Source organism: Eumetopias jubatus, unplaced genomic scaffold (genome assembly GCF_037043125.1).
Source record: "Eumetopias jubatus isolate StellerSeaLion01/CBP00866 unplaced genomic scaffold, mEumJub1_p1.0 scaffold_1, whole genome shotgun sequence".
NCBI lineage: Eukaryota > Metazoa > Chordata > Mammalia > Carnivora > Otariidae > Eumetopias > Eumetopias jubatus.
The window spans coordinates 141453445-141468764 of NW_028274807.1; the positions used below are offsets into that span (position 1 = coordinate 141453445).

The 15320-nt window shown below is 33.8% G+C and overlaps 1 protein-coding gene across 1 annotated transcript in view; it reads left to right on the forward strand.

The window, feature by feature from the left end:
• The window catches only part of ZCWPW2 (zinc finger CW-type and PWWP domain containing 2), a 93363-nt gene that overhangs the window by 42088 nt on the left and 35955 nt on the right, over window positions 1-15320 (forward strand). Inside the window, exon 3 of the mRNA XM_028107165.1 lies at window positions 5223-5337. Within this exon, the coding sequence (XP_027962966.1) occupies window positions 5223-5337 (115 nt within the window). The remainder of the gene's footprint in view (window positions 1-5222; window positions 5338-15320) is intronic.

Sequence of the window (15320 nt, forward strand, 5' to 3'; positions counted from 1 at the left end):
AAGATGATTACAAATAAACATTTTTTTGGTAGCTTCTGCAGAAGATTTCTATTTAAGTAACTGTGAATCACTTTAGCATGTCTTGGAAAGTACACGAACTCATTCAACTGAAAGTTTTATTTTAATTAGAGAAGACACTGGTTGTTCAGGTAGGAAATTTGGGTTTTTAAAAGTATATAAGATTACTAGTATTATGTAATTGTCCTGGTAGAACTGCTAATGCAGTTAGCCAGAGAAAGAAGCAAAAGTACACATACAGGAAAGAAAAAGAGCAAAGTTACCTTTATTTGTAGATGATTGTTTACCTGGAAAAACCATGGAACTCAAATCAAAAAACTATTATAAACAATAAGAAAATTCAGTTATGTGGCAGTTATAAAATTACTATAGAGAGGTAACCAGTGTGAAAATATGAAGGGATAAAAGTTCCCATTTATAATAGCAACAAAACATACATAATACACTGGAATAAGCTTAAGAAGCATGTGTAAGAGCTATATGAATAAAACTTGGCTACTAAGAGGCAGAAAATAAAACCTAAGTAAATAGAAAGATACAGTCCTCTTCTTGGTTTAGAAAATTTAATGTGGAACAATGTCAATTCTCCCTAAATTAATTTTAAAGCGATCTCAATTTTTAAAAAGGACTTAACATGAGTGCTAAAATGTACAGGAAAATTAAATATAGAAGAGGGAGTTAGACCTATAAAATATAAAATTACAATAAAGCTCCAGTAGTTAAAGCAGGTCGGTACTAATAGTGATTCAGCAGATAAAGAGAACAATATAAACTCCAAAAACAGACTCCAGAGTACTTGGAAATATAGTTAGTGGTAAAGGTTATATTCAAATAATTAAAGTTGTATTATTTAATAAATTCTATGGGTACAAATAACTAGCTACTTGGGAAAAAAATAAAGTAGAAGCTATACCTCATACCTCATATCCAAATTAGTGCTAGAAGGATGAAAGATTTAAATAAACAAAAATGACAATACAAATATCTAAAAGATAAACTGTCAACAAGAGAAGATATTTGCAATACATGTAGCAAAGTATTACTTTTTTAATTTATAAAATTCTCTTATAAACCAGTGAGAAAAAGACCAATATAATATGAACACAGGACTTGAACAATCAATCATTCTGTAGAAAAGAAAATGGTTTTAAAAATGTGAAAAATTGATGAATGAGTTCCAGGATCTAATGTACAGCATGGAGACTAAAGATAATAATACTGTATTATAGACTTGCAAAAAAAGTAGATCTTAAATGTTCTCACTACATACACGTGCACAAAAGTTATATGAGTTTATGGAAGTAGTAACTAACCCTATTTTGGTAATGGCATGTATCCAATCATTATATTGTGCTCTTAAATTTACATAGTTATATGTCAATTGTATCTCAAAGCTGGAAAAATATTAAAAATTTCTCATAATTACTAAATTTAAGAAATGAAAATGATAATAAAAAAGAAATACCATATTTCCCTTAAAATATTGACAAAGATCTAAAAGTTTGGTAACAGAAGTGTTTTCCAGGATGTGAGGAAACATACTGTTTATGGCATTGTAAATTGTGACCACCTCATTCAAGAGTGAATTCACAATAACTTCCAAAATTTAAAATATACATACTTCAAACCTTGAAATTCAACATCTAGGAATTTATTCCTCAGCACACTTTCACATGGGCAAAGAGACATATGGACAAATTTTTTTATTACAGCATTGTTTCAAATTGCATAGTATTAAAAATAACCTAAATGTTCATTATTAGAGCATTTATCAAATAAATAATGGTACATATATAGCACATGTGTGGATATACGTACATCTATTTCCTCATTCCTTTAGTTATCTCATCCAATTTCTTGGCTTTAAATACCATGTGTGTGGATGATTCCTAAATTTTATCTGCAGTTCCATTCTCTCTTCTGGATTCCCTTACCACAGTCCTCCTTGTTATCTCCACTTGGATGTCGCAGTAGACATCTCATACTCAACATATCTACACTCTTGATCTTCCCCCACAAGTCTCACTTCCTTGACAGCCTTCTTCTCTATAGACAGCAAATTTTATCCTTCTACTAGCTCAGTCCAAAAGCCTTAAGAGTCATCCTTTCTTTCTCTCACAACCAGTTTTCAGTTGGGCAAAAATTCCTTTTGCTCTACCTTCATATTATGTCCAGAATCCTACCACTTTTTACCACAGTGGCTGCCACTATCCTGGTCGACACCACCATAATTTCTTGCCTAGATTATTGCAGTAGCTAGTTGTTTTATATCTGCATGCCCCTGTTTAGTCTATTCTGGTCAAAACAATCAATGATTGTTTTAAAACATTGAATCAAATCAAATGTAATTCTTGCTCAGACCTGTGGAATGGCTCCCATTTTACTCAGAATAAAAGACAAATTCCCTACTGTGGCCTGATAGGACCTCCATGATCTGGCCCCTGTTAATTTTGTGACCTCATTCCCTATTACTTGCCTTCTTCATTCAGCCTCAGCCAGCTTGGCTTCTTCGAAGCTTCTTAAATACACTTGTATTCTCCCATCTTAGAGTATTTTTTTCTCTGCTTGGAGTACTCTTTCTTGGGATAGCTATGTGGCTGACTCCCTGGCCTCTTTCAGGTCTTTGTTCAAATGTCACCTTTTCATGAGAGTTACCCGGACTACTTTATAGCCTTAACTTTTCTTTATTACATAGAACTTATAACCTCTTATAACATACTCTAGGCTTTATTGATTTGTTATGCTTATTATCAATTGTCTGTTACACTGCAGAGAATGAATGTAAGCTTTATCTGTTTTCTTCAATGATAGATCCCAAGGGTTTAAGAATATGTTGAATCAATCAATAAATGAAGCAATCTGTAAGACAAATTGAAAAACTCAAAAGTATATATAACTATTCAAACAGTCTGTAAAATGTGCTGTATTTATATAAATGATATAAATGTTTGTAGATGCATATGGTATCTCTGAAAGACTATAAAAGAAACTGGTAATAATGGGTACCTGTGGGAGAAACAATACCAGAGATGGGTAGGGAGGCACAGTCTACACTTTAGGATGTGCACCTATCATTTCTTTAGTTGAAAAATACAATGCATAGCTGAGCCTAACTCCAGAATTCAAAATTCTTTATAAAGTCTTTTTTTCTTTGAAGATGTTTAATTGTATTACCACTAGATGGCACATACTTACTGATAAATTCTCAAAGAATCTCAGACACAGATTTTTTTTTTTTTAAAGTGTTTTAGTTCTCCAAACTCACCAAAGTTTACTTTAGCTGTCTACAGTATTGGTTTTTCTGAAGAAACTTCCTTAACTTCAGTTGTTTAGTGCCATATCGGCTTCTAGGCTATTTTTCACTAATTTCTTATTTAGCATCATTATAACATTTGAGTGGTAGGAATTATCTTAAATCTGCAGATGCTAGCTTAGATATTCTTATAGTTTCTAATGTTTTTTGAATTGTATCTATCTATCTTTTCATCCTTTTTCTATGAAATTAATGAATAAAATTTAAATACTCTGTGCACAAAAGTAGATTTTTTTTAAAAAAATAGATTTTTGTTTGAATGTATTGTTTGACTGCTTTTATATCAAATAAATCAGTGTCCAGAACAACATGCAATTTAACAACCACTTTCTGAATGCTTACATGATATACAATGAGATTAGGCAAATGGGTACTGTGGAGGACACAAAGATGAAATACTATTTATTGCCTCTATCTTCAGGACCTTTCATTTTATGGTGGGGTGGGGGCAGTTATGAATACAAATAACTATAATACAAGTCAGAATGTAGTAAATGATTAAAAGAAAATATTAAGTGTAATGGGAACAGATAGCTTATATTAATTTGGGGATTCCAAGAATAATGAATTTGAAAAGAGCTTTAAATATATAGACAGTTTCGGGCACCTGGGTGGCTCAGTCGTTAAGTGTCTGCCTTCGGCTCAGGTCATGATCCCAGGATCCTGGGATCGAGCCCCTCATTGGGCTCCCTGCTCCGCGGGAAGCCTGCTTCTCCCTCTCCCACTCCCCCTGCTTGTGTTCCCTCTCTCACTGTGTCTCTCTCTGTCAAATAAATAAAATCTTTAAAAATAAAAATAAAAAAATAAATATATAGACAGTTTCATTCTCTGAATGAACTGAATATAGATGTTACATAGATTTACATTTCTATATAAAGAGTGAATTCTACATCTGAGATAAAGATATGATCATTATATGCAAGTGGTAAATGTGGGATTATAGAATAAAAACCTGTATTCTTTTTGATGGTAAAGTTTCCAGGAAAAAAAACGGTGGTATGCATTTTATAAACTGTAACATTTAAAAGCATTATAAAAAAACTTTTTAGGCAAATTCTGGGTGCCTCGTTCATTCAGTCAGAGCATGCAGCCCTTGATCTTGGGATTGTAAATTTAAGCCCCAGCCAGGTTGGGTATAGAGATTACTTAAAAATAAAATCTTAAAAAAAAAAAAAAACTTTTTAGGCAAGTTCTAAAATAACATTGGAAAAATTATGGAGCCAGTTGTCATTTTTAACATAGAGATTCTTTTACTCTTGTTTTTCTTTTCAAAATATTTTTTAAATTAATTTATATGTAGAAAAAGTACTGAATTCAAGTAGAATAACATTTGAGTGCATACTATGCCAGAAAACTATTATTTTGTTTAATACTCATGAAACTTTATGATCTATATACTGTTATCCACATTTTACAGATGAAGAAATTGGGGCAAAAGTTTAAGGAACTTGTATGAATATGTGACCTGCCTGTCATAACACCAAAACTGGATGTGAATAGAATTAATTTTCGTACAATAAGAAACTTGGCTTTTCAATTTATACCACTTCACTATCATTGCTCTTAAAAGAGAATCAAATTATTCTAACAAGATATATTAATACTGACTTGTTACTTTGGTGGCCTTTTTGTAAGTTTTAAAGTGTGAGATGAATCATATTAAAATATTATCTAAATGAATCAAGAATCTGACCCTTTGACTTATAATGTACAAGATTTCCCCAACTTTGGTATACTCTAAAATAATAAAATAATAATCATATACCAAAGTCTAATATATGGTATAATGGTTAAGTCAGATTAATTCCAGCTCAACATCTAAATCAAGTAGATATTAAAACAAAATTATATATTTAGAAATGAGTCTTATTATTTTTCTGTGTTTCTTTAGCCAGAAAAATGTAAGAAAAAAAAGAAATGGTATAAAAGTGCACTACAAGAAGCCTACCTCCTCTATGGATATTCTCATGAGCAAAGACTGGAAATGTGCCGCCTATCCAAACAGGGTATATGAGCTTTATTATTCTTTACCACCCCAAAATGAGGATTTATTCAGATGCATGCTTTCCAAAATACATTTGCACATTTAAAAAAATCTCTCTCTCTTCATAAGAATATATCGTTGTCCCCTGAAAAAAATTTTTATATGGATTAATAGTATGTATTTGAAACTGTTTTCAGTGACTAAACATACATTCTATTTAAATGCTTCTATCATCTTCTTTACCTTTAGACTATCTATTTAAGTTCTCTTGTGTATTTCAAAGTATATATTTCAAAATTAGAAGCTGTGGCCTTATAATATATTTCTGGGGTGAAACTTTCACTTGCATATGCTGCATTCTTTCAGAACAAAGTATTTTTCAAAATGTTTTATTTTTAAAGAAATTCAAGGCAGAGATTAAAAACAATCTTCAACTTTTTTCATGAGGTGAAAAAATAGGGTAAGATTTCAGGTCATTTTCAAAGAAAGTGCTCTTGAATCATAAATATTATGGTTTATAGATAGCTTTTTAAATGAATTCATCATAGGGATTATAGTAGGAAGGACACATTTTTAATTCTGAATATGATTGTCACATAAAAATAATGATTTTCGGTGTGTCTGGGTGGCTCAGTCGTTAAGTGTCTGCCTTTGGCTCAGGTCATGATCCCAAGGTCCTGGGATCGAGCCCTGCGTTGGGCTCCCTGCTCGGTGGGAAGCCTGCTTCTCCCTCTGTCTCTGCTGCTCCCCCTACTTGTTCTCTCTCTGTGTCAAATAAATAAATAAAATCTTTAAAATAATGATTTTCAATAAACTTAAATACGTTCTTAGTGATAATAATAATTATCATCTTAATTTCTAAAGTGATCATCTTAAATTTCAAAATAGATTATGAGAGGATCTGGCCTTTTAGTGCTGACTGAATTTTAAGAGTGACATTTTTTTCTTCTTGGAATATAATATATATATATTTTTAAAACCTAGATGTGAAAATATTTTATTTGAGAAAAATTTAAATATTAACCCAGCTACCTAAGTTTAGATTTTAAAGGAAATAAGTAGATTTTAAAAGAGTGGAAAAGAACGACAAGCACATTACTCTGGTTTACTCTGAGACTGGGAAAAGAGACATTTATTTCCATAAATGTGATTTTATTCCTTGTGCTGAAAATATAATGTCTCTGTTTATTATCAGTAAAGGTTGAACTCACTGTATTGTCACAAATACGATTTTATTCTTTTCATGGAGTATACATTTTTCTTGTGTAACCAAAATAAACTTTGAAATATTTCGGGTTTTTTTTTAGGTTTTTTAATATTAATGTCTTGAAATAATATAGTCAGTTATTTTTTAAAGTTATATTATAGCCATTTCACATTAGCAGTAGACACACTCTTTCAATAAATGTGGAACTATGTCTCTGTCATTGTTGTATGTGCTGTGTATTTATGTCTGTGTCCTTTGGCATTCTTGCTTGTCCAGAGACTATGGAGGGGGGTTATTCTCATTGGTTTTGCAGTAGACCATTTTCTTGTTGAAAGCCTGCTGACTTTTGCATGCAGAATTTGATGTAATTCAGTCTGATTATAGAGTCTCTGCCTAAAGAGATTCTTGTCCCCAAAGGAGCCAGAATGGAGGGGCACAAAGACACTTACAGGAATTCAGTCTTTGCCATAATAGGCTCACTCACTTCATACTCACTCTTTACTATCACCAAAATAGGCACTGTAATCCCTTAGCTTCCATGGTGAATTCTAGTACATATTCAGCTTCTTACTGTGTTCAAAAGTAACTTTGAGAGGTAATTAGACATTATTCAGATATTTTACAAAAGGTGAGTAGCTTAGAGGCAAACAACTTATTTCATCCCAGCAACTTTGAGGATTTCTTTAACCCAAAATGTCTTCTTCCAACCCACAAATAAAGACTAATAATTTCTTGGCCTGAACTCTTCCTACCCTACAGAAATTGGCACACTATTATGTTTGATGCAGCTCTTTTCATTGTTGAAATCTGCAGGATCAGTAAATGATATGTAAAAAATACCCATTTCATATGGTAAGGGTATATTTAGTTTTATGAGAAACTGCCAAACTATCTTCCAAAGCAGCTGCATCATTTTTTCATTCCCACCAGAAATGAATGACAGTTCCTATTGCTCCACATACTTGCCAACATTTGGTGTTGTCAGTATTCTGGATTTTGGCCATTCTATTAGGTCTGCAGTGGTACCTCATTGATGTTTTCATTTGCAGTTCTCTGATGAAATGTGATATTCTATTAGGTCTGCAGTGGTACCTCATTGATGTTTTCATTTGCAGTTCTCTGATGAAATATGATGATGAACATCCTTTCATATGCTTATTTGCCATCTATAAATCTTCTTTGGAGAGGTGTCTGTGCACTGCCTGCTTTTTAATTCAATTGTTTATTTTCTTATTGTGAGTGTTAAAGAGTTCTTTGTATCTTTATAGCAGCATTATCAACAATAGCCAAACTATGGAAAGAGCCTAAATGTCCATCTACTAATGAATGGCTAAAGAAGATGTGGTGTATATCTACAAGGGAATATTACTCAGCCATCAAAAAGAATGAAATCTTGTTATTTGCAGCGATGTGGATGGAACTAGAGTTATGTTATGCGAAGCAAAATAAGTCAGTCAGAGAAAGACAAATATCATATGATCTCAATCATATGTGGCATTTAAGAAACAAAACAGATGAATATATGGGAGGGGGAGAAAAGAGAGAGGGAGGGAAACAAACCATAAGAGACTTTTAACGATAGAGAACAAACTGAGGATTGATGGAGGGAGGTGGGTGGGGGATGGGCAGATGGGTGATGGGGATTAAGGAGGGCACTTGTTATGATGAGCACTGGGTGTTGTATGTAAATGATGAATCACTGAATTCTACTCCTGAAGTCAATATTGCACTGTATGTTAACTAACTAGAATTTAAATAAAACCTGAAAAAAAAAGAGTTCTTTGTATATTTCAGATAACAGTCCTTTGTCATTTGTTTTGTAAATACTTTTTCCCACACTGGATTATCTTCTCATTCACTTGATAGTATTCTTTGCAGAGTGGAAATTTTAATTTTGATGAAATCCAGCTTATTATTTCTTTCGTGGATCTTGCCTTTGATGCTATATCTAATGTCATCTGCATACCCTAGGTCATCTACATTTTCTCCTATGTTACCCTCTACAAGTTTTATAGTTTTACATTTTTCATTTAGATTTGTGATTTTGAGTTAATTTTTGTGAAACGTGCAAGGTCTATATCTAGATCCATTTTTTTGACATGTAGATATCTATTTGTTTAACACCATTTGTTGAAAAACCATTTTTTCTCTATTATATTGTCTTTGTTCTTTCGTAAAGTATCAGTTGACTATATTGGGTCTGTTTCTGAGCTCTCTATTCTGTTTGGTATAGTGGTTAAGTCAGATTAATTCCAGCTCAACATCTAAATCAAGTAGATATTAAAACAAAATTATATATTTAGAAATGAGTCTGTGTCCTTTGGCATTGATCTGTTTTTTTTTTTTTTTTATTCTTTTCCCAATATTACACTGCCATGATTGTTGTAGTTTTAGAGTAAGTATTAAAGTCAGGTGGGGCCAAGTCCTCTGACTTTGTCCTTCAATATTGGGTTGGCTATTCTGCATCTTTGTCTCTTCATAAGAACTTTAGATTGAGTTTGTTGATATCCACAAAACAACTTGTTGGGATTTTCACTGAGATTGCACTGAATCTATAGATCAAGTGGAGAAGAACTGCCATCTTGACAGTACTGAATCTTCCCATCCATAAATATGGAAAATACTCGGATTTGTTTAGGTCTTTGATTTTGTTCATCAGAGTTGTGTAGTTTTCTTCATATAATCTTGTCCATATTTTGTTAAATTTTGCTGAAGTATTTCACTTTGGGGGTACTAGTGTAAATGGTAATGTGTCTTTAATTTCAAATTCTACTTTTTCATTGCTGGTAAATAGGAAAGTGATTGACTTTTGTGTGTTAACCTTGTGCCCTGCAACCTTGCTATAATCACTTATTTGTTCCAGGAGGTTTTTTTTTTTATTCTTTTTTGGATTTTCTACATAGATAATCATGTCATCACAGTTTTATTTCTTCTCAATCTATACCTTTTATTTCCTTTTTTTTTTTTTCTTATTGCATTAGCTAGGAGTTTCAGTACAATATTGAAAAGAGTGGTGAGGTGGGAACATCTTTGACTTATTCCTAATCTTAGTGGGAAAGCTTTGAGTTTCTCACCATTAAGTATGATGTTAGCAGTAGGATTTTTATAGATTCTCCTTATCAAATTGAGGATATTTCCCTCTATTCCTAGTTTGTTGAGAGTTTTTATCATGGATGGGTGTTGGATTTTGTCAAGTGCTTTATGTGCATCTATTGATCTGATCATGTGACTTTTTTAACCTGTTGATGTCACAGATTACATTAATTGATTTTGAATATTGAATCAGTCTTGTATACCTCAGATAAACCTCACTTATTTATGGTATGTAATTCTTTTTATACATTGTTGGATTTAATTTGTAATATTTTATTGAGGATTTTTGCATCTATGTTCATGAGAGAAATCAGTCTGTAGTTTTCTTGTACTGTCTTTATGTGGTTTTGGTATACTGGCTTTGGTGAGTGAATTAGGAAGTATTCCCTCTGCTTCTATCTTCTGGAAGAGTTTATAGAGGACTGGTATAGTTTGTTCCTTAAATGTTTGATAGAAATCACCAATGAACCTATCTGGGCTTCATGCTTTCTGTTTTGGAAGATTATTATATTGATTCAATTTTATAAAAAGATACAGATTGTTTATTCTTGTGTGACTTTTGGCAGATTGTGTCTTTTAAGGAATTGGTCCATTTCATCTGGGGTATCAGATTTGTGAGCATAGTTATTCACAGCATTTCTTTTTTTTTTTTTTTAAGATTTTATTTATTTATTTGAGAGAGAATGAGAGATAGAGAGCACGAGAGGGAAGAGGATCAGAGGGAGAAGCAGACTCCCTGCTGAGCAGGGAGCCTGATGCGGGACTCGATCCCTGGACTCCAGGATCATGACCTGAGCCGAAGGCAGTCGCTTAACCAACTGAGCCACCCAGGCGCCCTCACAGCATTTCTTATTATCCTTTTAATATCTTGGGATCTGTAATGATGCCCTCTCTTTCATTTTTGATAGTTTTCTCTCTTTTTTCCTTAGACTGGCTAGAGTCTTCTTGATTTTATTGATCTTTTTAAAGAAATAGTTTTTGGTTTTATTTCCTCTATTGATTTCCTGTTTTTGATTTTAATGATTTCTGCTCTAATTTTTATTTCTTTTGTTTACTTCATATTTAACTTGCTTTTCCTTTTCTAGTTTCCTAAGATGGAAACTTATCTTATTGATTTTAGGTCTTTGTTCTTTCATAATATTTGCATTTATAAATTCCCCTCTGAGTACTGCTTTCACTGTGTCTTACAAATTTTGATAAATTGTATTTTCATTTTCATTTAGTTCAAAATATTTTAACATTTCTCTTAAGATTTCTTCTTTGACCTATATGTTATTTAGGAATGCGTTGTTTAATCTCCAAGTATTTGGGGGTTTTCTAGTTATCTCAGTTTTTCAATTCTAGTTTAATTCTGTGGTCTGAGAGCAGACTATTATATGATATCTATTTTTAAAAATGAGTTAGGGTATATTTTATGGCCCAGAACATAGTCTATCTTGGTGAATGTTCCAAGTGAGCATGAGAAGAATGTGTATTCTGCTTTTGCTGGATGAAGTAGTCTATAGATGTAGATTATATTCAGTTGATTGATGGTGTTGAGTTCAACTACAGTAGTTTCCTCTTATCTGCACTTTCACTTTCCATGGCTTCAGTTATTTGTGGTCAGCCATGGTCTGGAAGCAGATGATCCTCCTTTGATGTATTGTCAGAAGGTCAGTAGTAGTCTAATTCTATGTCACAATGCCCGTGTCATTCGCCTCACTTTATCTTATCATGTAGGCATTTTATCTCACATCTTAACAAGAAGGATGAGTATAGTACAATAAGATATTTTGAGAGAGTAAGGGACCACATTCACATAACTTTTGTTATAGTATATTGTTATAATTGTTCTTTTCATTAGTTACTGTTGTTTTTATTGTTGTTAATCTCTTACTCTGCCTAATTTGTAAATTAAACTTTATCATAACTATGTATATATAGGAAAAACAGTACATATAGGGGTTTATTACTATCCATGGTCTCAGGCATCCACTGGGGGGTCTCGGAACATATCTCCCACAGATACAGGGGAACTACTGCATGTCATTAGTGGTTTTCTGCTTGCTGGACCTGTTCATTTCTGCTGAAGTTTCCAATTATAATAGTGAGTTCATCTATTTCTCCTTGAGTTCTATCAATTTTTGTGTTACATGCCTTGACACTGTGTTGTTAGACACAGTTGTATTAATAATCATTATGTCTTTCCTGGGGTAATGATGACTTTGTTATTAGGTAATGCTCCTCTTTATCCCTGATAACTTTCCTTCCTCTGAAGCCAGCTCTGTCTGAAATTAACGTAGCTACTCCTAGTACAAAGATTCTTGTTGGTCTGTTCATTAAGAAATCAAATGACAAAGCAGAAAATTCAAAAATTGTATATCTTAGTAAGATGTAACTTAATATTTGACAATAACCTCATATTTAACACACCTATTAAAATGATTCTTTATGTGAAAAAAAAGTAATGTAGCTACTCCTATTAAAATAACTTTATTTTGATTGGTCTTAACATGGTATATCTTTCTGTATCTTTTTACTTTTAACCTCTGTATGTCTTTATATATATATATATTTTTTAAGATTTTATTTATTCATTTGAGACACAGAGATACAGAGAGAGAGAGAGCATGAGCAGGGGGAGACGGAGAGGGAGAAGCAAGCTCCCCGCTGAGCCAGGAGCCCGATGTGGGGCTTGATCCCAGGACCCTAGGATCATGACCTGAGCCAAAGGCAGACACCCAACCATCTGAGCCACCCAGGTGCCCCTATGTGTCTTTATATTTTAAACTGAGTTTTTTTTTTTTTAGACAGCATATAATTACTCCACTCTGACAGTCTTTGTTTTTTAATTGGTATATTTAGACCATTGAAATTTAAAGTGGTTATTGATAGAGTTGGATTAATAGCTATCATATGTGTTACTGTTTTCTATTTGTTTTCCTTTTTCTTTGTTCCTTTTTCTTTCACTTTTTCTGCCTTTTGTGTTTTTGTTTGTTTGTTCAGAGAGGGAGAGAGACAGGGGTGGAGAGGCAGAGGGAGAGGGAAAGAGAGAATCTTAAACATGGAGCCTGATATCACAACCCAGGGATCATGACCTGAGGCAAAATCAAGAGTCAGATACTTAACCAACTGAGCCACCTAGGCACCTCACCTTTTTGTGGGTTTTTTTCTCCACCTTTTTGGTTTTAATTGAGTATTTTATATGATTTTATTTCCTCTCAGCATATCGGTTATGCTTTCTTTTTAATTCTTTTTAGGGAAAAAAAGTTTTAGGAAAATGGTTTTCCTAAATTGAACATATTGTTGCTATTATTATTTTGAACAAATTGTTTTCAGTTAAAGAATAAGACAATTTAAAGTTTATATTTTACCTTCACTTAGCCATTCTCTGATACTCTTCCTTTCTTTATGTTGATCCAAGTTTCTGCTCTACATCATTTTCCTTCTCTTTTAACATTTCTTGCAAGGTAAGTCTACTAGTAACAAATCACTTTCTCCAATTCTCTCAAGTATATATCCCTTAATTTTTGAAGGATAATTTCACAGTGTACAGAATTGTAATTTGGTGTTTTTTCTCTTACCACTAATTATTTCACTCCACTCTCCTCTTGCTTGCATGGTTTCTGAGCGGAATTGAATGAAATTCTTGTCTTTGCTCCTTTATTGATAAGGCACCCCCTACCACTAGGCTTCTTTCAACAATTTTTCTTTATCTTTGATTTTCTGTCTTAGCTTTTATCCTGCTTATTGTTCTCTGGGCTTCCTGGATCTTGATTTGGTATCTGACATTCATTTGGGGGAATGTCTCAGTCATTATTGCTTCAAATATCTCTCCTGTTCCTTTCTTTCTCTCCTTGTATTCCCATTACACATAAATTATACTTTTGTGGATTTCCCATAGATCTTGAATATTCTGTTCCTTTTTTTCCAGTCTTTTTTCTCTTTGCTTTTCAGTTTTAGAAGTTTCTATTAATATATCATCAAGCACACAGATTCTTTCCTCAGCTGTGTCCAGTCTACTGATGAAACTATCAAAGGTATTTTTCATTTCTGTTACAGCATTTTTAATCTCCAGCATTTCTTTTTTTATTATTATTTCTTAGAATTTCTACCTCTCTGGGGCACCTGGGTGGCTCAGTTAAGCATCTGCATTTGGCTTGGGTCATGGTCTCAGGGTCCTGAAATAGAGCCCTTCATCGGGCTCCCTGTTCAATGGGGAGTCTGCTTCTCCCTCTCTTTCCACCTCTGCTCCCCCCCCCACTTGTGCTCAAGCTCTCTCTCTCTCTCAAATAAATAAATAAAATCTTAAAAAAAAAAAAAAAGAATTTCCATCTCTCTGCTTCCAGTACCCATTTGTTCCTGAATGTTGCCTACTTTTAACACTAGAGCCTTAGTATATTCAACATAGTTGTTTTAAATTCACAGTCTGGGTCATAGGGTAGTTCTATTTTTAAATTTTTGAGGAACCTCCACACTGTTTTCCAAAGTGGCTGTACCCACAAAGACACAGATGTAGTGAAAAGAAGGGCCATATGAACCCCAATGTTCATAGCAGCAATGTTCGCAATAGCCAAACTGTAGAAAGAGCCGAGATGCCCTTCAACAGATGAATGGATAAAGAAGTCCATTGGTCTTGGTCCATATATATGATGGAATATTACTCAGCCATCAGAAAGGATGAATACCCAACTGTTACATCAACATGGATGGGACTGGAGGAGATGATGCTAAGTGAAATAAGTCAAGCAGAGAAAGTCAATTATCATATGGTTTCACTTATTTGTGGAACATACGGAATAGCATGGAGGACATTAGGAGAAGGAAGGGAAAAATGAAGGGGGGGAATTGGAGGGAGAGATGAACCATGAGAGACTATGGACTCCGAGAAACAAACAGGGTTTTAGAGGGGAGGGGGGTGGGAGGATTGCTTAGCCTGGTGATGGGTATTAAGGAGGGCACGTACTGCATGGAGCACATGGAGCACTGTTTATATGAAAACAATGGATTGTGGATCACCACATCAAAAACTAATGATGTATTGTATGGTGACTAACATAACATAATAAAATTTTAAAAAAAAGAAAGAAAATGCAAAACACCAAGAAAAAATAAATTCACAGTCTGATCATTCCAACATCTCTGACATATATAGGTCTGTTTCTGATACTTACTCTGTCACTTCAAATTGTTTTTGCCTTTTAGTATGCCTTGTAATCTTTTGTGGAAAGGCAAACATGATGTACCAGGTAAAAGAAACTGTGGTAAATAAGCCTTTAGTAGTGTAGTGGTAAGGCATGTGGGGCTGGAGAGGGCAGTCTATAGCTCTATGCATAGGTCTCAGTCCTGGGCTTTGAGCCGCACAAGTGCTTCTCATTCTTTTCACCCCCTCACATGGTACATGATGGCTAAAGGGGAGCTAGAATTGGATATTTCCCTTCCCCCCACATGGAAGACTCCAGCAGGCTAGATTTGTTCCCTTCCCACTAATTGGTTAGGTTCTGAAAAACCACAATAGGTGAGGCTCTGGTAAAATAGTTTATCTTGAGGGCAAACTGCTAAGAACCGAATGCCCTGGCATATTTCAAAATGGTTACTTTTTTTTTCCCCACTGAGGAAGCACAAAGGTATTTTTCTCCAGTCTTCACCATGAGAACCTGATAGAGCTCCTGTAGGTAAACTCACAAAAGTGTGCTTCCCTCCTGCATGACTGGGTCCCCCCTAGA